Source organism: Halichoeres trimaculatus, unplaced genomic scaffold (genome assembly GCF_033239565.1).
Source record: "Halichoeres trimaculatus isolate MK-OKI-2021-1 unplaced genomic scaffold, fHalTri1.1 fHalTri1_scaffold_14, whole genome shotgun sequence".
Taxonomy (NCBI): domain Eukaryota; kingdom Metazoa; phylum Chordata; class Actinopteri; order Labriformes; family Labridae; genus Halichoeres; species Halichoeres trimaculatus.
In genome coordinates, this window is record NW_027437192.1 from 2,599,357 (window position 1) to 2,622,160 (window position 22,804).

Below are 22,804 nucleotides of genomic sequence, written 5' to 3' on the forward strand. Positions count from 1 at the left end.
AAGTAAAGGAGTAGGAAAAAGTTCAAATGTTTTTCAGCAGCTCAGAAAACTTTTTTTTTTTTTCATTTAATCAGTCAAAAGATCCAAATGAGCCGCTGAATGTTTCTTTTGATTGTTTCTAATGCACACAAATGTTCAGAATAAAAGAATTGAACGCTGCTGTTTTTTTCTTCTTTTTTTATGACTGAAAAATCAGGATGTCAATTTGCTTCTCAAATCCCACTCTTCATCCTAAAGGGCAAAAACGTCAAGACCGACGCAAAAAACAAACAACAAAACAAAGCAACATTAATACCAAAAATTGAAAAAAAAAAAAAAACCTAAACAAAAAACCCCCACTATAAACTAAATTAAAAAAACAAACAAACAACAGAGCCAAATAACATTAAAAAACAAAAATTAAAAAAACTAACAAGAAAACAAAACAACATTTAAAACAAAAATTAGGTAAACAAGAAGAACATTAAAAACCATCAGTAAAAAAAAAAAACACACGACTAAACAAAATAACATTTAAAACAAAAATTATGTAAAAAAAAAAAAGGACATTAAAAACCAACATTAAAACCAAACAACCAACGAATCAAAAGAACATTAAAAACCAAAAATTAAGTAAAAAAAAGAACATTTAAAACCAGAACTTAAAAAAAACCAAAACTAACAACAAAACAAAAGAAAAGTAAAAAAACAAAAATTAAACAACAACAAAAAAAAACATTAAAAACAAGCAACCAACAATTTTAAAGAACTTTAAAAACCAAAAGTTAAGTTAAATAAGAACATTTAAAACAAACAAACAAAAAACTAACAAAACAAAAGAACATCGAAAACCAAAAAATAGATTATTATAAAAAACATTAAGAACAAACAACTTACGAAACAAAGGAACATTAAAAAACAAAAATTAGTAAAAACAAAACATTTAAAACCAAAATTAAAAACAAACAGCAAAAAGTAAAAAGAAAAACTAACCTTTACATATTAGTATAAATAATATATAATATAAAGTATATAAAGGTTTGAGTATAAAATGTTTGTATAATTTCTTACCAAATCACTCATATCTATCTATCTATCTATCTATCTATCTATCTATCTATCTATCTATCTATCTATCTATCTATCTATCTATCTATCTTTATTATTTTGAAACTTGTTAAACTGTCACTATTAACATGGCTGTATTAATAAAGACTGAACTTTTATATTTAATGTCAGAGCCGAATCGAGAATTCAAACAAACAAAAAAATAATAACAAGAGAAAAAAAAGGTAGAGGTGGGGGAAATATTGAATATACTCAATATCTTGGGGGTTGTTGCTGATGACTTGTATGAAATAATTCTATCGTGACCATCGAGTACAAATTATCAGGTAAATGTTTTAAGACATCGCTTATTAACTATTTTTCAAGTTCCTTTACTCTCTGCTGGTTCTTCTCTCACGGCGAGCAGCACACTTCACCACCCACTCAGAAAACTCCCGCTGATCATTTCAGGTGTGTGACTGATTCATGTCAGGCTCTATTTGACTACTGGATCAATATCAGGAATAATTCAAGGCAGTAACACCAGGGTTCACAGTAATATATTATCCTTTATTAAGGTGCTTCTGTACAGAAAGAGCAGATGCTTCACATTGTGTTATTTAGAGGAGGACGGTGGAGAGGGTGGTCATGGTTCAGATCTTTCCAGGGAAACTTCCAGTGTCTAGCTGCTCGTCCCATTTCTGAACCTGCAGAAGCCAAAAAAATAAAAAATGGTGGGAAATCACACAATACAGTAGATAAGGAGTTGTTTATAGTGATTTAAAAAAAGCAGATGTCAGATTGTTCATTCGGTTTAACAGAACTCACCCAGCTAATGGGGCAGAGGCTCTTGTAGACCCTCTGGTACCACTCACAGGGAGCCGTGTCCTGGTCTTTAGCAGACAGAGCTTTGTTACATCTGTGGAAATCTAACAAATTAAAAAAAAACAAAACACAGAGAATGACGAGACTTAGCAGTAACCCCTGACAAGTGAAACTCTCAAATCCTCACAACGAAGAACAAATAAATATATAAATGTGACTTCAAATAACTACAAGAACTACTAACATCAAAACATTTAATTTCAAGCCTGTTAGTTTTTATATTTAAGACATTTTTAAACCTTGTAAGTTTTAATTTTTATCAGTTTTGAGACACAGGATCTGTTTTTGAAGAAGTTAATGTGCACATAAATAATAAAAATAAATGTGAAGCTTCAGAGTGTGAAAACTGGATCTTTGTGGTATGTTTCCTCACCCAGATAGTTCTGGTAACAGTTGCGGGTTTGGTTGGTGTTGGGGAAGCGGGCATCAAACGGTGCCGTCCTGTAGTTCTTGATCTTCTCCTCGATGGTGTCAGACATCTTCAGCTGCTGGATTATATCTGCAGAAAACCAACAGGGGGTGAGCAACTGCACAGTGAGATCACACTGACAGGCAGAAAGCAATGACTTTCAATAGAGGGCGTTTTATCCCTAAAAACACAGTGATGGAGGGGAACAGGAAGTACATCACTTCATAAACATCATCATTTCATCAGTTAAAACGCGTCTGGATGAAAATGATTATAGCCGAATTAACCAGAAGACTCCATTGCGTAAATAAAACCCTTTAACTGCGCTGTCAAATAAATTATTTTAATAAAAACACAGGTAACATCAAGAATTAGCGCTTTCTTAAATGGGATTTGGTGCTACGCGGTGCGCACAGCGGCTAAATAAGCGCTGATGTGAAATGAGACTGGTTTAATTTAAACACTGGCGAGTAGCAGTGATTTATAATAGTAGAAAAGACATTTAAAAATACTATTTAATGTAAATAACGACGTTTAAACCCGTTTACTTGGGTAAATATAAAGAGATAAACACGTTAACGTTAAGCTTCAGCAGGTGCCAAGGACCTTCACAGAGGATTTAAAGATGCTTCAAACCGCTCAGCCGAGCTGAAATAAAATTCAACCGATAAATAAATTCAAAAACATTTCTTTCGACCAACATGGGTGAATAAAATCGTGAAATATTAGGACAAACGGTTTACCTTTCGCAGATTTATTCCTCTATAATCTCAGCGTCTTTTAAGGGCAGCTCACTCGCAGTGCATGTTGGGAAAAACAGACGTAACGCAGCAGACTGTTTGGAAACGCAGCACCCCCATCTGCTGGACAAACTAAGGAAGTACAACATCAGATTGAAAAGTAATGGAAAAAAACGGTTTATATTACTTAAAAAAGTTTCTGTCTAATATTTGAATTTTGATAATATTGAAGTGTTAAACATAAAACAAAAACATTTTTTTGAAAAAAAAAAATACTGTCAAGGCTGACGTTACTTTATTTTGGGATGTCAAATGTACTCTATCAAAAAATGATAATAATAATAATAATAATAAAAAAATTAAAAACTTATGTTTATATTTGGACAGGCCAGGATATCATTGATATGATGAGTATTATTTTATTTTTTTCTTGATGTTTTGAAGCCTGAAACTCTCAGCAGTTTCAATCACTTTAGGGCTGTCTTTTCTTATAAATTGTGAAAATAATAATAATAATAATAATAATAATAATAATAATAATAATAATAATAATAACAATAATAATGATAATAATAATAATAATAATAATAATAATAATAATAATAATAATAACAACAATGATAATAATAACAATAGTAACAACAACAACAACAACAACAACAACAACAACAACAACAACAACAATAATAATGATGATAATAAAAATGTCTTTCCCAACAAATTTAGCAGTTAGACACTGGGTTCTTGTCTTAAAAATCAGCAGAGAAACTTAAAATAATAAACAATGAGGTTTAGGAAAATGCAAATGAAATCACTGACATGAAAAAATCAATAAAACTGTGTTTAAATCAGTTGGCCTTAACTTTTTTAACAGTATATTTGTATTTTTATGGAGGTAACAAAGCTTTATACGAACAAAGAAACACAAACATCTGACAGAAAGGCTGAGAAATACTTAATTAGGTCTATAGATTGAACATTTATGATTTATAAAGAAAAAAATAGAGATACTCCTGCAAATAAGTTGAATAATGCAGAAGTGTTTAGCAAATTTCCTTGACTTAACAGAAGCCCCCAAAGGTCAAGATTAAATACATTTTATATTTTGCTTTTTCTCTCTATTTTAGAGTTTTTCTCAAGAGCTCAACTTTTTATTTCTCATTAACTAAAAAAACTTTTTGTTGTTGTTGTTCCTCAAGATAATGAAATTTATCTCATTATCTTGGGAAAATAAGTATTTTTTTTTTCTGAAATAATTTTCTGGGAATGTAAAAATTTAATCGGTAGGTTCAATACTACCATTAGCCAGAAGGTGGCGTTCAAAGCTTCTTTTTCTGATTAGATTTTTTTGATCACCAGAAATTTTTTTGGTTTAATCAGGAAAATAAGCTTTATTTCTGTGAGATTACAAGTCAAGATATGGTGGTTAAAAGCAGCATAATTATCAAAATTAACAAAAGCAATAAAAAAGTGAATCAAATAAAAAGTGGAGAAGCTGAAAACCTGCATTAATGCCATTTATTGTTATTACAATCACACAGTCAATACATATAAAGTCTTCTCCTCTCCTCTCACTGCAGACCAGCCTGTCTCCTCTCACAGATCCTCTTCATCTGGCTGGAGCATCTGGAGATAAACCAGCCCATCCTGTAGTTGTCTCCAGGGGTGAGACGACCACACAGCGTCCTGTGGTCTGCGTCATCGGGCTCACGTGCCCAAAACCTGCAGAGATACAAAGTTACAGAGATAGGATAGGGTAAAAGCATCCAAAGAGTTTTAGTTTCCACATTGGAGCATCTTTAATCCTGGAACAGGCCTCTCTTTAACCTCAGGAGGCCTTTTTGGTCCTGGTCTAACCCTCATCCTGGACCCCATTACTCACTGTGGCCCCTTCTCCAGCTGGGATCCATCAGCCCACTCCCAGCCCCCATCACCTCCACCGTTTCTCAGACCCAGCCAGTACGAGTCCCCCTGGCTGAGTCTCTGGGCCTCTTTCCACAGAAACACCTGAGAGACGTGTGTGACAGGTGAGTAATTTACCAGGTGTTAACCCTCCTGACACGTTTACAGGGAGCAACATCAGGGACACACTCTGTGAAAGACAAAACCTCAGGCGACCTCGAGCAGCCGCCGCTCCTGCAGACGGCTCCATATTTCATCCAGGCTTTAAATCTATTCTTAACTCCTCTATCTGAAGGTGTGTGAGTGTGTGTGTCACAGCTGAAATTTCAGGGACAGCAAATGTTTGTGGATGAAAAAACTTCTCACTGAGGCTCCTGGACACAGACATACTCAGAGATTTAGAGACGTCACAGGTTTGTTTCAAAGCATTTGCTCTGAAATGGCATTTAACGACACATGATGTATGTACCTGCTCCTCCTCAGTCCTGACGATAGCCACAGCGCCCCCCAGTGTCATGCAGCGGTACTGGCTGCTGATCCAGTCAGCTCTGTCCCGACTGAAGAGGAAACATTTCTGGCCCTGAGGCATCCAGCCGGACGGACACGGTGTGCATGCCCTCTCTGGATAACAGGATAAAAGTTGTTATTATTTGTACTGAAATGTGCTGGGTTTTCTGTTTTAAGAATTACTTGTTTAATGGGAAAAAACAAAAATAGACTTTTTCAAACTGTTTTTATTCATTTCAGATTCTCTGTGCATAAAATGTGCATAAATTCACAGAAAATCAGAAGCTCATCCAGAAATTCATTTTCAGGTCACAACTTTCAACTGTTTCTATCTATCTATCTATCTATCTATCTATCTATCTATCTATCTATCTATCTATCTATTTATCTATCTATCTATCTATCTATCTATCTATCTATCTATCTATCTATCTATCTATCTATCTATCTATCTATCTATCTATCTATCTATCTACCCATCCATAGATTAATGGGATTATATATCCATTATATTTTCGACCATCAATCCAAATTTTTGTCAAACCATCATCCATCCATCCATCCATCCATCCATCCATCCATCCATCCATCTGCCAATTAACCAGTCTTTCCATCATCCATTTATCCTTCAATTCATCATCCATCCATTCATCCATGGATGGATGGATGAATTGATAAATGGATGGATGGATAAATGGATGGTACAAAAGATAGTTGGATGGATCCATCCATCCATCCATCCATCATCCATCCCTGTATTGTACCATCCATCCATTTATCCATCCATCCATCCTTTTTTTGTTACATCCATCCATACAGCCATCCGTCTGTCTGCCAATTTACCAGTTCATCATCCATCCATCCATCCATCCATCCATCCATCCATCCATCCATCCATTAATTCACCAATCTATTGATTTATCATCCAGCCAGTTATACCTCTCTCCAATGATCCACTGATTTGTTCGTTCATCACTGATCTTTATCTCTGGTCATGCTGTGTTCTGATTGGTTGACCGTTGAATGTCTGATTAAACATACAATCACTCCTCACTGGGTATCTGCCTGACAGTGTCAGTCCTTGGACTGACCTTGAATGACAAAATGTTTCTTTAAAATCATCAGTGTAGTAATGATGAGCAGCTCTATGGTGTTTTTTTTTTTTCATGGTGTTGGAGGAGACTGGCTGATCCCAAAGACTTCTGGGATATGTATGCCTGCTCTTTGACACTTCTCCTCACCTTCTCAGTGTGGCATTAATAAGTTACAGGGTACAGTCATATATTTTTTATTATGAGAAGGCCAGAAAACAAAACATTACTTTTTTTCCCAAATAAATGTCTTCTATTCTTTTTCTGTGACACCTACATGCTCTTTTTGTCTTTCTGTATTTTATTTTGTATTCATGATGTCTTAACTATTCAGGACTTGATCTGCCATCCTTAGGTTTAGACTTTCAGTTTCCCCTGAGGATTAACAGAAAGCTAATCTGCTCACAGCTGAAGTTTTAAGGTAATCCACAGATACTTTTTGTGTGGGTTTATTTAGCCATTATTTATTTTATTTATAATAATTTTTATTATTTTTATTGACTTAATTTATCTTCACATTTCAGGACTAAATGTGCTGGAGCCGTTTATTTATTCAGCGTGCATTTCATTTCTAAGCCCAGGATTAGTGAATCTCATTTTCTGCAGAGAAATTAATTTCTCACAGTGTGTTTCATTAAAATATATCTCTACCACCTGCAACACACACACACACACACACACACACATGTCCCTGAATAACACTCCTCTGTACTCTGACTGACTGGAAATGACCTTCTGCACATCTGTATGCAAATCAGATCAGCTCGGTCAAACAGTTTTTGCAAATAATCCCTCGTGTTCAACCAGCAGAGTGACTAAACTGGTTTTACTGGATCCTCCGTGCACACAGCCTTACCCCCTGTGGATATGTTGTGGACTGGGCAGTACTGGTTCAGAGCAGGGTAGTGGTCAAACAGGAGGCGGTACGACTGGTTGAGCTTCTCCAGTTTGACGGTCAGATCTCTGAGTTTAGTTTCCTGCAGGGACGACTGATCCTGGAAAACCCAGGTGAGCTGAACCACTGTGGTATCAAACACACAGAGAATCACACACACACAGTGTCCCATCAGATGTTTCCATGGATACGGGATGATAAAGGATGTGACGGGGAGAAAACAAAGAAAAAACAAAAAAACAGGAGACCATTGAGGAGGAGAGTCAGTCTGCTCTGCAAACCTCTGAATGAAGACGTGCAGGCGAAAAGAAACCATGACAGGAGTGATGTCAGTTGATCTCTGACACCAGGTGGAAAAAACACAGAGTATTGTGGAGGGAAAACATCAAGTCAAGGCTGCTGAGGTAAAATTTGTCAAAAGTACCCCCACACACAGAATCCCTCTCAGAGAAAGAGCAGGATGTAAATCATACGGGTAAAGACTTCAGTATCATTCAGCTCCTCTCATTGTTAGAAACCCGTCAGTGAGTCACAGTGAAGCCCTGCTTCACATGGTCTATCATTAGAGCCAACACACACACACATAAACACACACACACACTGTAGTTTAATTTAACTCAGTCAAACACCTTTATCCTGCCCCAGATACTGAAACGAGAACCAAATCTGGATTTAATCAGTCGCTGCAAATAGTCCAGAGCAAACTGCGCCTTAACGTCCACCACCAAAATAAAAGTTCACTTAAGAGTCATGCTGGTTCAAAATTCTCTGAGTCATTTCTCATCATACATGTGTAACATATAACAAACAAAACCACATCTTTTTTTATGAAGTAAACTTTGAAATTGTGACTTGATGCTGAGGAGAGCTTTAAGTCTTTCATTCACGAGACCCCTCTGCAAAAATCCTTCATCATGTCAACAAAAGGTTTATGAAAGAACATGAACCTGTTTCCATCCAGGAGACTAAAGTAGGAGTCAAAGAACCCTGAAGTACTCACGGCAGAGAGTCAGCAGCAGAGTGACGATGATGAGGAGGAAGCAGAGCAGAGAGAAGTAATGAGCCAGCTGTCTGTACTGAGTCACACAGCCTGTGAGACAACAACAAGAACAACAACAACAACAAGTTTCACTAAAGAAAACAAGCAACTGAACTGCATTTGTCACATTGTAATTTTTGTTATTTTTCTTTACTTCTAAAAAATTGAAAGTTGTGCAAATTTATGAATAAAAACAATGGATATTTTTTCAGTATTTCAAGTTTAATTTTTTTGCAAATTATTTTTGCACTATTTCTTTGCATTTTTTAAATTGTATTTATTTTTTTCTGCAAATTTCTGAAAATACATTTTTCTAAAATGGCAAATTTATTAAATTTCACTATTTTGGAAATTTCTGAAAATGTTGTGGTTACATTTTTAAAAATTGCAATTTTTGCGAATTTTTTATTTCCAGAGTTCATTAAACTTTTACAAACTGAATTTTCATTTTTTTTAAGCTTGCATTTTTTCCCCCAAAATTATTTTTTAATTATTTTTTGCAAATTTTCAAAATTTAAATCTTTTGGGTTCTTTTGCATGTTTTGATTTATTTTTTTTTTGTTTGAGATTTTTGGAATTATAAGTTTTTGTTATATTTGAATATTTTTATTTTAATATTTTGAAATATTTGGATTTTTAAAAAATAAAATACAAAAAATTCTAAAACTATTTTTTTTAATTACTGCACATTCTTTTTAAGTTTGCAAATTTATTACAATTTTAAAATCTTTGAAAACATGAAAAAATTTTTAAATACAATTTTTTTCTTGACCAAATTTTTTCTGAATTTTTTTTGCTTATTTTCAGAAAGAAGAACTTAGACATCACATGTACAATGTATTAATTAAAAAAAGCTTTCAGATTAGAAAATCATTCACTTGGTTTAACTATTTGTTGAATTTTAGACCCTTCATGACCTTTATTGTCAAGATAAAGTTGATTTTGTAGCTCTGCAATGACTCTAATCCAGGTGAGCTGAGGCAAAACAGCTCCTATGAAAGTTAAGTTTGCAGACTCCTGTTATGGGTGAACATCTACATATTTTGTGAGTGTTTAGTTGTAATGTGATGTCACCATGCGGGTTCACAGCATGCGTGATGAGATTGATTTCTCACTCACCTCCGACTCTATCAAAGCACGCTGATAGTTTCAGTTTTATTTGCTGAAGTGCTGATGCTGAGATGCGAGCCACACTCACACAACGAGGTCTGCAGAAAACTCTGAGAAACCTCCAGATCGTCTCTGGGAAGACAAAGTTAATTCTGACAAACAGCAAACAATCTAGTTTCAGCAAACAAAGATGAAACTGCCTGTTGGACCTCAGGTTAAGTGGCAGTTTTTCTATCATCGTGTCATTCCAGCTGAGAGAAGCTCATTAATTAGAGCGTGAAGTTGTGTAATAATGACTCCACTGAACAGTTTTCTGTTTAAACCTACTTCACCCTCTCTGTGCAGAAACCAATGATTTGACAAAGTGATGAATAAAAAACACTGGAATCACAAGCACTCCAAAAATCCACTTAACACCCCGATCTCTTTTCAGAGAGAAGAGCTTTTAATTTGCAGTGTTGTGATAATGATTTTGGAAAGAAAGGACGATTTTTTCATTAATGTTCATCAGAGGCTGGAAAACAAAAGAAATTACTCTTATCTGCAGATGGTTCCTCCTCCAACAGAGCTGAGCCATTGTTCACTCCCATAGTTGCATAGCTCCCAACAGGTGTAAAGACTTTGTTTCAGTCATTAAAAACTGAAAACATCATTAAAATTCCGCGGGCTGGTCCTTTAAGCAGGGACAGAGACTCAGCCATGAGTTTCTCTGCTTGGTGAAGTGGTAAAGTGTACCAAACAGGAAAATATCAGCTCTACTGCTGCTGCATGCAAAGCAGACCTGAGTCTGATAAGCAAACACGCTGCGGTTTCTCTCAACACAGGCATTTCCTAAACGTTGGACAACAGCTGAAACAAGCATTAAAAAGCATATTTACACCTTGTTCAAAAAGCGGCTTGGGTCTAAAACGCTGATTTCACTATCTGCCCATCAGAGGCACAATTCAGGTCACATGACTGCCAGGCGCCCTGTAGCTGCTCAAAGAAAAACTCACAGCCGGCGTCATAGCAAATGTGGCTGCGTCCGCGGATTAGCTTCGTTTCACGGTTTCAGGAACAGATGGGTGACGTTGCGGATGTTTTGTCCATGTTTTATCCAGTCAATGCTTTTGACTCTGGGCTGCCCCCCCTGGTGGATGTATTGGTTAACTGCAATGCTAACGTAAAGGATGTATGGAAGTAGGAAAGCAGTGACGGTATTGTGTGGACTATAGCCTTAGTTTCCTGTACTTGGACGTGATGTAGCGCTAGAAATAGTCTTGTGGCGTCTACAACGCATTTAGTCCCAGAAAACTGCTGCTCACTGGATATTCCCTCTTTTTAGGACCATTCTCTGTAAACCCTAGAAATGGTTGTGGGTTAAAATCCCACTAGACCAGCGGTTTGTGAAATACTTAGTCCAAAAACCATGCCACGTTCAAAGTCTCTAGGTTAACAAGCATTCAAACAGGTGTCCCTAACAGTTCAATCACTACAATAGATGGCAGGGGTGTAGCTACAATTAGGCAAACACAGGCAGTTGCCTGGGGCCCCAAGATTCCCAGGGGCCCCCAAAGCATCTCTTAAAAACTGATTTATAAAGTTCTCTTCAAATGAAAGCATTTCTTTTTTCTAAATCTTACTTCTCATGCTTCAAAATCCATCAAAAGGCTTAATCTGTAATGATGGTTTTGGGTCCTCCCCCTCCCTTCTTATTCAATGGGCTATTCCATGTTACAACACATCTGAAAATTTGATTCAGGAAGAAAGTGGTAAAAAACACTTTTTTTCCCCCTTTTTTTTTCTTATTTTCAACCAAGTTAGAAATAAAACCAATGTTGCTCTGAGATCTGAGATAAACATATCAGACTTTTAGGATTTTAAGGACTTTATCTAGCCCAGGAAATAGAATAATTATCTCAAAATCAAACTTTTTGAGTTGGTGATAAACACTATTGTACAAAATCTCTTTTTTGGAAAGATATCTCACTGGACAGGGGGTCAAATAAAAATACATTAACTTTAAAAAATAGTACCAAAAAGTATGCTAACTGTAAATATCACCTCTTTCAGTAGATTTTTTTTTCCAGTTTTATGTTGTGTTTGATATTTACATATTTTTTCTTTACTAAATTATTTTTTTCAATATTAACCTATTGTAATGTTTTTCACTTCATTCTTTCTTGTTTGTTCCTGTTACTCTGTAAATTCCCCACTGTGGGACAAATAAGCTGTCAATGGACCATAAAAGATTTCAAATCCAGGACAAAGTGGACTAAATGATGGATTCACTTTTTTCTAAATCAAACTAAAGTACAGAACTTGAGGAAATGCATTTAGTTGTGTTAAGTTAGCATGTACAAGATTAGCACTGTCTCATGCCTTGACTCTGGGAAAGAGACAGTGGACCCAGGGAAGGCCAGTCTAGCTCTGAGGAAGATGAGTTACAAGGACATGGAGGGCCCCATTGACTGGGTGGTGGTTTGGCCCCCAAACGGCTAAATACGCCCCTGGTAGATGGGTGGTAAATTGTGGTAAATTATTGTTAGCAAGGGGTGTGTTTGTTTTGGAACCAATTTTCTACACTCAAGTCAACTTTTTACCGGATACAACGCGACAAGGTAAGGTATTTATCAGTACAGTGACGTAGCGCTGTCGTTAGCTTGTACCGTACGTCAGTAGCCGGCTAATTGTAGCGCTGCTAGCAGCCCGGTGCTAAGGTAACGGTAGGCTAACGCGACAACAAGCTAACTGTCAGTTCGTACAGTAGTTTAGTAGCCGTTCATACGTAGCGCAGCTGGCAGCAGTTTTACGTTTTGTTGTTCACGTTGTGCTGGCGGTTTGCTTAATATCTTTTACTGAAACTTTTAGGATCAATCAGAGAGAGATCAGCGCACTGCAGACATAAACACTTCAGAAGTTGTTTGACTTTTACCTGGCGGAAAGGTGAGTCCTGTCTTCACTGTATCTCCCTCTTTTCCATGAGATGAACCCTCTGTTTAGCATAAATCCATCCGTTCAGGAGCAGAGCAACATAACGTAGGCTACAACGATGCACCCGGTGGGAAGCAGGGGTGTGCCCAGACTTTTTAGACTGGGGTGCCCCGAGCAGGGTACTAAGAATTAGCAACATTTATTTTTGCTTATTCTATTAAAAATACAGGATTAACAGACTAAATCTTTAACAAAAACTGAAACTGATAAAACCAAAATAGACTTAAACAAAGCGTTTAAAAAGAAAATCATATAAATCTAAAATTGAACTGAACAGTGCTGTAGTGCACCAAAAATAATCATAATAATAATAAACTTTATTTATATAGCACTTTTCAAAAAAAAGTTACAAAGTGCTTTACATAATAAAAGCAACCAGTAAAAAGAAATAGGAGAGAAGAAGTGAACGAGAGGTAAAAGAGAAATGTGAGGAAAAATATTAAAATATAAAAAAGACTAAAAACCATCACCAATAAAAGAAAGGAAAACATCTGTAAAAATAAAAGCATTAAGGATTGAAACAATTAAAAAATCTAAAAGGATTAAAATACTGCCCATGATACTGTCACTTAAAAATAAAATAAAAATAAAGTAAAAGCAGCATTTTGACGATTAAAACACGCTCAGCTAAAATCTCAGATAAAAGCGCATCTATAAAAATGTGTCTTTAAAAGAGATGTTTCCTCTGTATTCCTTTCAGTCTCCATCTGTAGCAGCTCTTCTTCTGTGTGCTCCGGTTCATACAGGTATCCTTTTGGTTCCAAAGTGAATGGAACTTCATCGTCGCTGTCATAGTCACTCATTTTGAATTTCCTACACTGCCTCACAATCCTTAGAGTACAAACAAAAGAATCACGATACTTGATCAAACTTACACGAGGCTACAACTGGCGCCCAAAGCATAGCTTGTTTACATTCCCTACAGCTGAAAGGAGGAGGGGGGACGGAGCGCACTAGCGCTGCGCGGAAGGATACATGACCAGTTAGTTAGGTCCGGATAAATGTTTATATTTCCGAAGACTTAATGTACTTAAAAAATATTTTATGTATCGTACTCTTAAACTGTGGTATTACTTTTTGATTTTAGTTCTTGTAGGCAGAGAAAATAGCCTTTGAATTTGGTACCGTCTGTCCCTGTTAGCGTCTATTTCCTCGTCACCATCGATTACAGTCTGTGTCTTACTGAGGGAGAGGAGACAACTTTCTACTGTATCTAATGTCCTTAGTGGGCACATAGAGCTCATACAACCCCACTTCAAAAAAACTGAACTATACCTTTAAAGTTATTTTTTTAAGGAGTATTCAGTAATCAGATTACTTTTCAAAGTAAGGCTCCAGTGTCTACCATCACTACAAAATTAATCACAGAGAAAAACCAGGATTTCTCTTCTAACTACTAAACTCCGTCAGCCGGTGTGGTGTTGTTATGGAGACCTGGACGTGCCGTAAATCAATTTACTTGACACAGTCTGGAAGCTACAAAGAAGCTAGGAAGTAGCATTTCAAATATATCTTGAAGGGAGACTTTTTCAAACTATCCCAGATAGGGACACTCAGCTCGATATTGTACCATTCAGTTAGTTCAAAGACACGAGTTTGACATCTTTTTGAAATCATAAAATATTTTAAATATTTTTATTCAAAATCTTGACAGTTACAAATATTTGACAGCTTTATAGTGCCTGTTTCAAGTTTTACATTGGTAGTTTTGGCTTACACACACAGGAGGGACTGTGGACTTAACACCGTGTTACATTTTAAAATATTTACAGCCCAGATTACACATTAAAAAAAGACTAACATGAATGTACACAAGGCGAGGATAAGCAAGTCTTAGAGCATAAGGTTGTATGTCAACATTCACCGCACGATTACACTTTTCTGTAGTAATAGAAGATGAAATGAACTGAAGTCTACGTCAGAAACAAAGGAGGGATAAATGAGAGATGTGCTTTGGCCTGCTAGTGAAGAAAGAGGAGCTCTGATTGGTCCTGATGGCAACAGGATGAGTTTGACTTGGACAAAATAAGATCAGCGGTTCAGTCCCGAAAAGTGAAACCAAAAAAAAACAACAACAATAAAAGTGGCTCAAAAAGTGCTATGTACTTATTTATATACAACGTGGGAAATAAATTCCTTTTATACATAGAAAGATAATAAGATTTACAGGTACAAAAACCTCTTCTCTTATAAAAACATGAAGGTGCATCTACCAACAGAAAACCTCACCTTTTATCTGAGCCTGTGCAAGTGTGTGTGTGCGCTCACTTATGTGTGTGTGTGTCTAACTCTGTCATGTGGTGAGAGCCTGCCGGAAATAGGCAGGATCAGATCAGTTGTTCAGAAGTAAATCCCGCTGTAAGCCAGCAGGTGCAGAGTGACATGCTGAGGGACAGTTAGCTCTGTATGATGCAGTCAGGTGTGTCATGTGACGTGTCATGTTTGACATTGAGCCCTGCTGCTTTTCTTTAGCTGCTGTTTGACCTCTGAGGGAGGGGGGGATTTGAAGTTCATCTTACGTAATGTAAGATCCATGCAGATCACACCGTTCCTCTGCAAAACGTGCTGTTGTAGAGTTTTCAATATGAAATACTAAACGGTACAAAACAGTTTGCCAAAATCAGAACGTGCAAAATTTACATCCAAAACTGCACCGTAAGAAAAAGTCCTGCAGTTTGTCTCTACAAACAGTCATCAGATGTTTCCAGCTTATCACAAACATGATTCATCAGGTCTCCAGGTGGTTTCATGTGTCCTCTTTCTGTCCTCATCTGTAAACTTCATGTCGCGCTCACACCAAACTACACAAACCCGTCCAGGCGAGTTGTCAGCAACAAGCAACCTTTGGACCTGTTCTGATGAAATGAAATCCTATTAGATGTGTTGGCTCTCAGAGCAGCCGCGGTCCTGACCACGCAGCCGTTAAATCCAAAGCTCGGTGCTCTTCGGAGCTTTCAAAATTGCTTTGCAGAGACCGGCGGAGCAAAAGAAAAAAACTCAGGAGCAGGCAGAGAGATCGAAAAGCGAAATAAGTCCTTGCTCTGGCTGTGCCTGTGGCCGGCTGCTTTAATTAAACTGTGCAGAACGATGTGAAGCATGCACGACAGATTTCTACCTCACCTCTTATCCATGACTAAAAATCTGCCCCGGTGTGAGTTAAACTGTGAGGCTTCAGTCATAAGTGGCAGGGGTCAAAGGGGAACTCTGCGAGTCCTCCGTGGAGTTCCACTGCTTCCTCAGACCAGGACATGACGTCACCTGTGAGGTGAGCTCCACAGGTCGCTTGGCCGTGGATCTCGTCAGCTGTTAGGACTCTGGACCAGAACTGGAAGTCGGATAGCTCTCCCATGAAGGACTGAGTGACATCAAAGCGGCCTCCCATCGTATCCTATGAAAACAAAGCCAGGATTAAAAAGTTATGCTTTGACATAAACACACACTGAGCATGCTCACTGGACCTCTGAGCCCTACCTGCTCCTGGCCCAGAATAAAGGTCCCTCCTGGTTTGACGGAGTGCCAGGCTGACAGGTTTTGCCCTGAGCCCTTTTTCACCCCATCCTGGTAGGCCTCCCAGACGCCTTCACGTGTGGACCACGTCACACACACATGATGCCACTTCCCGTCTGTCATGGTTATCGGCAATGTCACCGCCTAAACACATCAGCAGAGAGATGGACACAAGTTCAAAAAACCTCGAATGACATAATTAAACTGTCCATCGAGAGAAAAGTTCAAACTCTGTTTACTTTTCCTTCCCTGATACAATTTGGAAACTGATTTTACTGACAGACATCTATGTGGCTACAGCTTTAAAATGCTTAAAATGCAGGAAAATATTTAACGCTCTGTTCCCCCTCGTAAAGATAAAAAAGTAATTAAAGAGTGCAACAAATCTGCATCCTGACTTTGTTTTTCACCACGTCACTGATCCGTAACACGGCTGCCAAGTGTGCAACTAGAACAAAAGAGCCACGTCAGACTCTACCTCCTGTTGAAGTCACTACTACAGACATTTAGGCTAATCAATTAAGATAATCAGATTAATTACTTTGTTGATCTGTTGTTGAGCACACAGTACTGGGGCATTGAAACATTAGTTTTCCTGTCTTACGTCTGGAGAATCAGGCTTTCAGAGAACAGGAGATTAGCTGTCTAATACACTAATTGAACAATTAGTACAGTATGAACCAGAGTACGTTTCAAAGTCATCAAAAGTTGGTCACAGTGACCGGGCGGTTATCTTCAAAACAGATGTCCTGGTTTATGTTAGAGGTCAGTCAGAGGTCAACCTAAGATTTCTACCTTTAAAGCCTGAATGTAGAATAAAACCGTCTAATTCTTACATTATTGAACGCCATAGTGTGATGGACTTTCTGTATCTTACGGGAAAGGTGTCACTGATTCTCACAGGGTTGTACCTTGGGTCAGTTGGCCCCTTTGAGGGCAGAGAAACCTCCCTTTGCTGGATGATAAGTTCCCTCTCCCTAAGATCTTGAGGGGTATACACAACTCCAGCAATGAAGTTTGTTGGAATTTACTTGGCATTGCTATTCTACATTTCTGTATAAAGCTTTTCAACTAAAGCCATCAGCATTTCCTAGAGTCAATCCTCAAATATCAGAGTTTCTTTTGCTCACCTTGTCATTGATCAGCAGCTCCATTGGGTTGCTGCCCCACTCGATGAGCACCAGCTCATTGGCTTGTCCAGGTACGGCGTAGGATATTGGGGTACCAAGGCCGGGTCCTGCTCCTGCCTTCATCCACAGGCAGATGGTCAGAGCAAAGATCTCGTTGATCACAGACCGCTTCATCCGGGCGTACATGTAGTTGGTCCTCATGGGAAAGTCCAGCAGGAAAGCGTTGGGACTCTTGAGTTTCTTTGGGTTTCCTGGAGAACGACAGTGTAGATATTGATTGTTTATTTGTAGGTCTTTCTACAAGCTGTTGTTTTTGTTCTCTGGGGGAGTAACCTAGTCAATGAAGGTGACCAGGTCTTGATGATAAACCAAGACCAGGTAAATGATTTGGGCAGTTTCTTCACATAATCAACTGTTTTGCATTTGTTGCCCATGTTATATCTTAATCTACCTTGTAGGTTATGATAAAGTGAGCAGGTAGGTAAACTCTCCTGACACCGGAGTATATGAGGATAAACTCCATTTCTCTCTTTTTAAAGCTGTGTGTTCATACCGTGTTCGCCGTGGTTGTGGTGAAGCTGGCTGAGAACCGTCTCCAGCTTGCTGTGGCCTTGCAAACTTGTCTCTTTGCTGGAGTACTGGAGACGCCGCGGATGATGATCATCATGGTGGTCGTGGTAATCGTCATGGTGGTCATAGTGGTGGTCATCGTAATGTCCGTGGTGACCGTCATGGTGATCATCGTGGTGATTGCTGCCGTAGTGGTCATCGTGGTAGCCGTGGTGGTCGTCATGATGGTCGTCATGATGGTCATCATGATGGTCATTGTGGTGGGTGCTGCGGTGGTTGCCGTAGTGACTGTTATGCCTGCTGTGGTGCCAGTCGTAGTGGTGGTCGTAGTGCCGGTTGTTACTGCTTCGGTGGCTGTTCCTGCTGCTGCCGTGGTGGCTGGTGCGATGGTTGTTGTGGTGGTCGTCGTAGTGATCTGTGCGATGATGGTTGTCATAGTGACCTGTCCGATGGTGGTCATCATGGTGGTTGTCACGATGACCACTGCCGTGATGATCATCATGGTGATCATCGTGGTGGCCGCTGCCATGGTGATCGTCGTGGTGGTCATCGTGGTGGTTCCCATGATGGTCGTCATGGTGGTCATCATGGTGGTCATTATGGTGGTCGTACTCGTGGTGATCTCTGTAGTAGCTGTGCAGCTGCTCCTCTAGTGCAGTGATCTTCCTCTGGAGGAGTTCCCTCAGGGAGCTGGAGTAGGAGCTGGACGAGTTTCTGGCCTACAGTCGGGGAAACACAGGAGACAACTCAGAATTTAAGAAATCATAAAATAAACCTCCTTGAAATTAGGAAGGCCGCACACTAGACATCTGCCTAATTTCAAGGTGTGATTTGACATTATCCACCTTTTATCCAAGTAATTCTCAGGTATCTCGGTCTAATATAACCATTGTACCACTATGGACCTCTTTGGAGACTCACAATCTTGAATCATAAATACCAAACATTCCTGGTCCAACTGCCTCCAGATGATTACTCCCAGTTACCACTGAGAAGAGCAGACTAGGAAGCATCATTAGCCGGATGTTACAGCGAAGGTAAACAGAACTGTACCCAGAGCCAAGTAGGGATATCAGGATTAACTGGTTTTACTATTAATCACACTTCAAAATGTCACGGTTAACCTGATCACGACAGCTCCAATTCATCAAGTGTTCAACCATCAAAAGGTGGAATTTACATTTTGTTTAGCGCAACTTAGAAACAAAAACAAAGTGACATGTGGGAATTAATCGTCATGTAAGAATGTTTATTTTCATATGGCCTCTGATCCCAAACTCAATTTGATACATTTTAATGAAGAACACTGTTTACATTTTCAACTGCAAAAGCAGACTGTCTCTGTGGTGTTGACAGCGGAAAAAGACGGCACCAAACGGCGAAAGATGTAGGAAATATACAAATAAACATCCCCCTGAGTATGTTGTAGTAGAGACAGACTTTTTTTTGGCTGGGGCACTGGCTTTTATCGTGGGGGGGCAATTTCGAAACCCCAAGCCTATGAAGCCCAATTGTAAAGATCTTTCGAAAGAAACACACTGGGGATGCCGACCAATAAAACTTTTGGTTTAACTTATTAAAAGTTGAGCCGCATTGCGTCCATTTTATGCCAGGACAGCAATAGAGTAGTTTGATACAGTAAAAGTAGAAGCTGGACCATGAGAAGGGATTGTTTTGTTAACTACAACTTCTCAAGGTCAATGTCACACTTGAAGAACTCTCCGACCTAATCCGAGTTTAAAGGAAATTACCAAATCAAGGTATGAAGTAAGAGTCAGAAGGTTTTTGCTGTTACATAGTGATTACAGAAGAATTACAGAGGACATGAGGAGTTGTTATGAAATATTTGTTCCCCTCCCTAAAAGTCCTCCTCCCTTCTCTCTTGCTCCCTTTCCTCACCAGCAAATCCGGCCTTGTTCCTTGCCAGCACACGCCACGATTAATAGCCTCGTCAGAGGAGATTAGGCTAATTGAAGGCGAGGCTGGCTAGTGCTCTTCGGCGCGTGGCCAGAAGCTGTCGATGCAGACATCCTGTTAGAGGAAGGAGTGATGGACGGCTTCTGATTTGTCTCACATCTTTGAAAGGGATTGAATGGGATTTCTGGGAACACCTTGACTGGGCTTTCTGACCACCCAAGCAACCCTGGGGCTTTCACAGACCAGAGGGCAGCGGGGTTTTAGTCTCATAATGTGACAACACAATCATCACACACGTGAAGAGACTGCAGGACAAGGAGGGCAGCAATAACACCTTCAGGAGTTAAAAGGTCTAAACTTCAAAAATCAGGACCCCTGGTTCAGAGCCTCTTGACTTTCTTGCACGAATGGTTTCCGATTTTAAGTCTATCGTCAATCAATTAGGACAATGACAGGAATAGCTTTGAACCAGCTATTCGTGTTCAACAGGAGATTGTTTAAGATACGTGAGAGCTAATTAACTTTAGCAACTCCCTTTGAATAATGTAGTCCAGCAGGGTCGATGAATCATAAAGAGAATATGATCATGGGAGTACTCTCAATTTAAGTGGCGAGAATACAAACAATACCATACAGATCAGCACAACAGAACATTGGCAGCTAACGTCACTGCCCGTTGTTGTGGTAGCTGAGCTCATGACCTGTAGTGACGCAGGATATGACCCTAATTAAGTCAAACCCTTGATAGGCTTCCGCCTCACAGCGGACTACTCAGCCTGACATTGCAGAAACATTACAAAGCGTTACAACATCAGAAGTTGCAATGAGAAAAAAACCTGTCAACAAACTTGTCCCCAAGCTCTAAAAAAAATTTATTTATCATCAACATCAAAATGGTTTGTCTTGAACTAGACAAGAACTCAGAGTTGTCTTGGTGAAAATCTTGCTTGAACCATTCTTCATCTAGCTAGCTTGTTAGCTAAACTGCTAACCCCAAAGAGTGCCTGATACATAAGTTTGTTGCAGCAACTTAGAGATATGATGCCATCATCCCACCTGAAGATTTTCCAGCCTCTCTTTCAGCGTCTGTAATGTTTTGCCCGTCTGCTCTGGAGAGAAGGAGCTGTGTTTCCCGTACGACGAGCCCTTCCTGTGGTGGCTGTCAGATCTGTGACTGCCGTGGGAGTAGTGGTGGTCGTTGCTGTGAAACGGCCCGTGGTGTGAAGACGACGGCCCATGGTGGCTGCTGTGATGCCCGTGGTGGTCATCGTGGTGGTTGTCATGGTGTGTGTCGTGGTGCGAGTCGTGATGGTTATCGTGATGGTTATCCCGGTGATTGTCGTGGTGGTTGTCGTGATGATTATCGTGATGATTATCGTGATGGTTGTCGTGGTGGTTATCGTGGTGACCGGAGTGATGACCACCAAAGCCCTCACACAGAGTGAGCTTGGCAGTCAGCTCCCTGATGGTTTCTCTCTGATCGAGAATGGTCTCCTTTTGCCTTACAAGACTCTCGCGCAGATGCAAGATGGTGGCTTTGGCTTCGTCGGACATGACGCCTCGCCGGCTGGTCCCACTGTGGTCATTACTGTGACCATTACTGCTGGGACCATGGGGCACGCTGGGAGGGGAGTAGCAGCTGGGGTCTGCCTCTGGGGGGATAGGAGTGCAAACAAACTTGGGGCTAATGCCATAGTCATGATCCATGCCAGCTGTTGCAGCCGCACATGACAGGAAGTAGTAGAAAATTAAAGAGCGTAGTGGAAAGACAGATCCTAGAGAGGCTCCAACCCATTGCTGATGCCTTGCTGAGGAAGGCACGAGGCCCAGAGGACTGACGTCTCTGGCCATGTTTGGCCAGGGTCCAAGTTGTTCCTTGACGAGTGACGGTCCTCCCAGGCCTTAGCTCTGCTGCCACGAACACCATGAATGGAGTTCATATGCACTGCACTGAAAGGTGTCGGGATAAAACATATCACCAATAAAGATAATATCTCCAGAATGGCATGAATCCCTCTGAGAAGAAAAACGGGATAAAATCCAAAAGCTGCTGCCAAACTCGTCTCAAAGACAATCCTGTGGTATCACTGAAGCTTTCTTGGCTCCATGGCGAGTTAAAAGAGCTGTATCTCGATTGTTCCTTCTGTTGTCTCCAGGGAGAAGTGTTAGGCCTCAACCAGCCAGATGATCCTTCTTGGCACCGTCGACCTCCTGTGTTCAACAGCCAAGAGTAATCCCTTTATCTTTGGCTTCTAACAATCTGATCCCAGGGTGTTCTTACCTTTGAACAGAGAGAAAAACAGGATGTCAGGAAAACAATTCAGGTTAGTTATAATATAAAGAGACCAGGAGATAAGGAAGTGTTTTTATGAGTGTAATTCAGCTTGTCAATGTGTATTCCCAAGATATGTCAACCTTGAGTCAAAGGAGTGGACAAAAAACACATTAATGTTCATTGAGATTCGCTCGGCCTTCAGCTGTCGGACTTATCAGAAAATGTAAATACAAAGGTGTGAGTGAATATGACCCTATAAACAATTAATCCCAAATTATCTAATTACTCCCAAAGGAAATCAGCATTTCCTGTCAGCGCTAAGCCAGCAGACTGTGGCGCAGGTTCAGTGACGCTGGCAGACAGGTAGAAAGAGCTCAGGGGGAGGCCTGAGGGGGTCGTGAAGACTTCAGCAGGCTGTGGAGTAATGAAATAACAGCCAATTAAACTGCCCCCGAAGCTACAGCTACAGGAACGCGTCTAATGAAAGGTGGTTTTCATTTTAAACACAGGTGGGCCAGAGGAGCCCAGACTGCCACACCGGGGCCTTGTAAATCCAGCGCTCATCCACCCTCGGACAGCGCGGTTATTGTCCGTTTAGAGACCAGGCGAGCACAGACACAGAGTCAGACGCTTTTGTAAGAGAGGGTAAACTTTGACAAGAGTTTATTTATATAATTAATTGTAATAAATACCCTAACTCGCAGTGAGAGAAATATTTAGCACATGCTGAGTAGCTTTGCCCACCTTCACGTCACAGCCTGACAGATTCTCTCTGGGAAATTGGTTCGTATAGCGTCAAAATGTCACATCCTAAAGGTAATTGTATTT

At 39.6% G+C, this 22,804-nt stretch overlaps 3 protein-coding genes across 3 annotated transcripts; all 3 read right to left on the minus strand.

Moving 5' to 3' along the window:
* Positions 1-1,575: 1,575 nt before the first annotated feature.
* On the minus strand, positions 1,576-3,147 carry LOC141803051 (cytochrome c oxidase subunit 6B1-like). The gene is made up of 4 exons (XM_074686922.1): positions 3,064-3,147; positions 2,285-2,410; positions 1,855-1,955; positions 1,576-1,733 (listed from the first exon to the last, which is right to left on the minus strand). Exons 2-4 carry the CDS (start codon positions 2,388-2,390, stop codon positions 1,680-1,682), a joined length of 261 nt encoding a protein of 86 aa, XP_074543023.1. The 5' UTR covers positions 2,391-2,410; positions 3,064-3,147; the 3' UTR covers positions 1,576-1,679.
* Positions 3,148-4,598: 1,451 nt separating this feature from the next.
* LOC141803050 (C-type lectin domain family 6 member A-like) lies at positions 4,599-12,628 on the minus strand. Its single transcript, XM_074686921.1, has 7 exons — positions 12,519-12,628; positions 10,140-10,277; positions 8,456-8,545; positions 7,417-7,581; positions 5,432-5,583; positions 4,943-5,067; positions 4,599-4,782 (listed from the first exon to the last, which is right to left on the minus strand). The coding sequence occupies exons 2-7, from the start codon at positions 10,192-10,194 to the stop codon at positions 4,632-4,634; spliced, it is 738 nt and encodes a 245-aa protein (XP_074543022.1). The 5' UTR covers positions 10,195-10,277; positions 12,519-12,628; the 3' UTR covers positions 4,599-4,631.
* Positions 12,629-15,332: 2,704 nt separating this feature from the next.
* LOC141803045 (uncharacterized) lies at positions 15,333-21,667 on the minus strand. Its single transcript, XM_074686913.1, has 6 exons — positions 20,758-21,667; positions 18,176-18,503; positions 17,768-17,959; positions 17,215-17,465; positions 16,049-16,228; positions 15,333-15,965 (listed from the first exon to the last, which is right to left on the minus strand). The coding sequence occupies exons 1-6, from the start codon at positions 21,550-21,552 to the stop codon at positions 15,753-15,755; spliced, it is 1,959 nt and encodes a 652-aa protein (XP_074543014.1). The 5' UTR covers positions 21,553-21,667; the 3' UTR covers positions 15,333-15,752.
* Positions 21,668-22,804: the final 1,137 nt, after the last annotated feature.

Coding starts and splice junctions, on each gene's coding strand:
- LOC141803051 (XM_074686922.1), bottom strand. CDS start 2,390: ATGTCTGACACCATCGAGGAGAAGATCAAGAACTACAGGACGGCACCG. Junction 1,956..2,284: donor CTGTTACCAGAACTATCTGG/GTGAGGAAACAT, acceptor TTAATTTGTTAG/ATTTCCACAGATGTAACAAA. Junction 1,734..1,854: donor GCCTCTGCCCCATTAGCTGG/GTGAGTTCTGTT, acceptor TGGCTTCTGCAG/GTTCAGAAATGGGACGAGCA.
- LOC141803050 (XM_074686921.1), bottom strand. CDS start 10,194: ATGGGAGTGAACAATGGCTCAGCTCTGTTGGAGGAGGAACCATCTGCA. Junction 8,546..10,139: donor GGAACCATCTGCAGATAAGA/GTAATTTCTTTT, acceptor GTTGTCTCACAG/GCTGTGTGACTCAGTACAGA. Junction 4,783..4,942: donor CAGCTGGAGAAGGGGCCACA/GTGAGTAATGGG, acceptor GTATCTCTGCAG/GTTTTGGGCACGTGAGCCCG.
- LOC141803045 (XM_074686913.1), bottom strand. CDS start 21,552: ATGGCCAGAGACGTCAGTCCTCTGGGCCTCGTGCCTTCCTCAGCAAGG. Junction 18,504..20,757: donor AGAGGCTGGAAAATCTTCAG/GTGGGATGATGG, acceptor CCCCGACTGTAG/GCCAGAAACTCGTCCAGCTC. Junction 17,960..18,175: donor CTACGACGACCACCACAACA/ACCATCGCACCA, acceptor GCAGCAATCACC/ACGATGATCACCATGACGGT.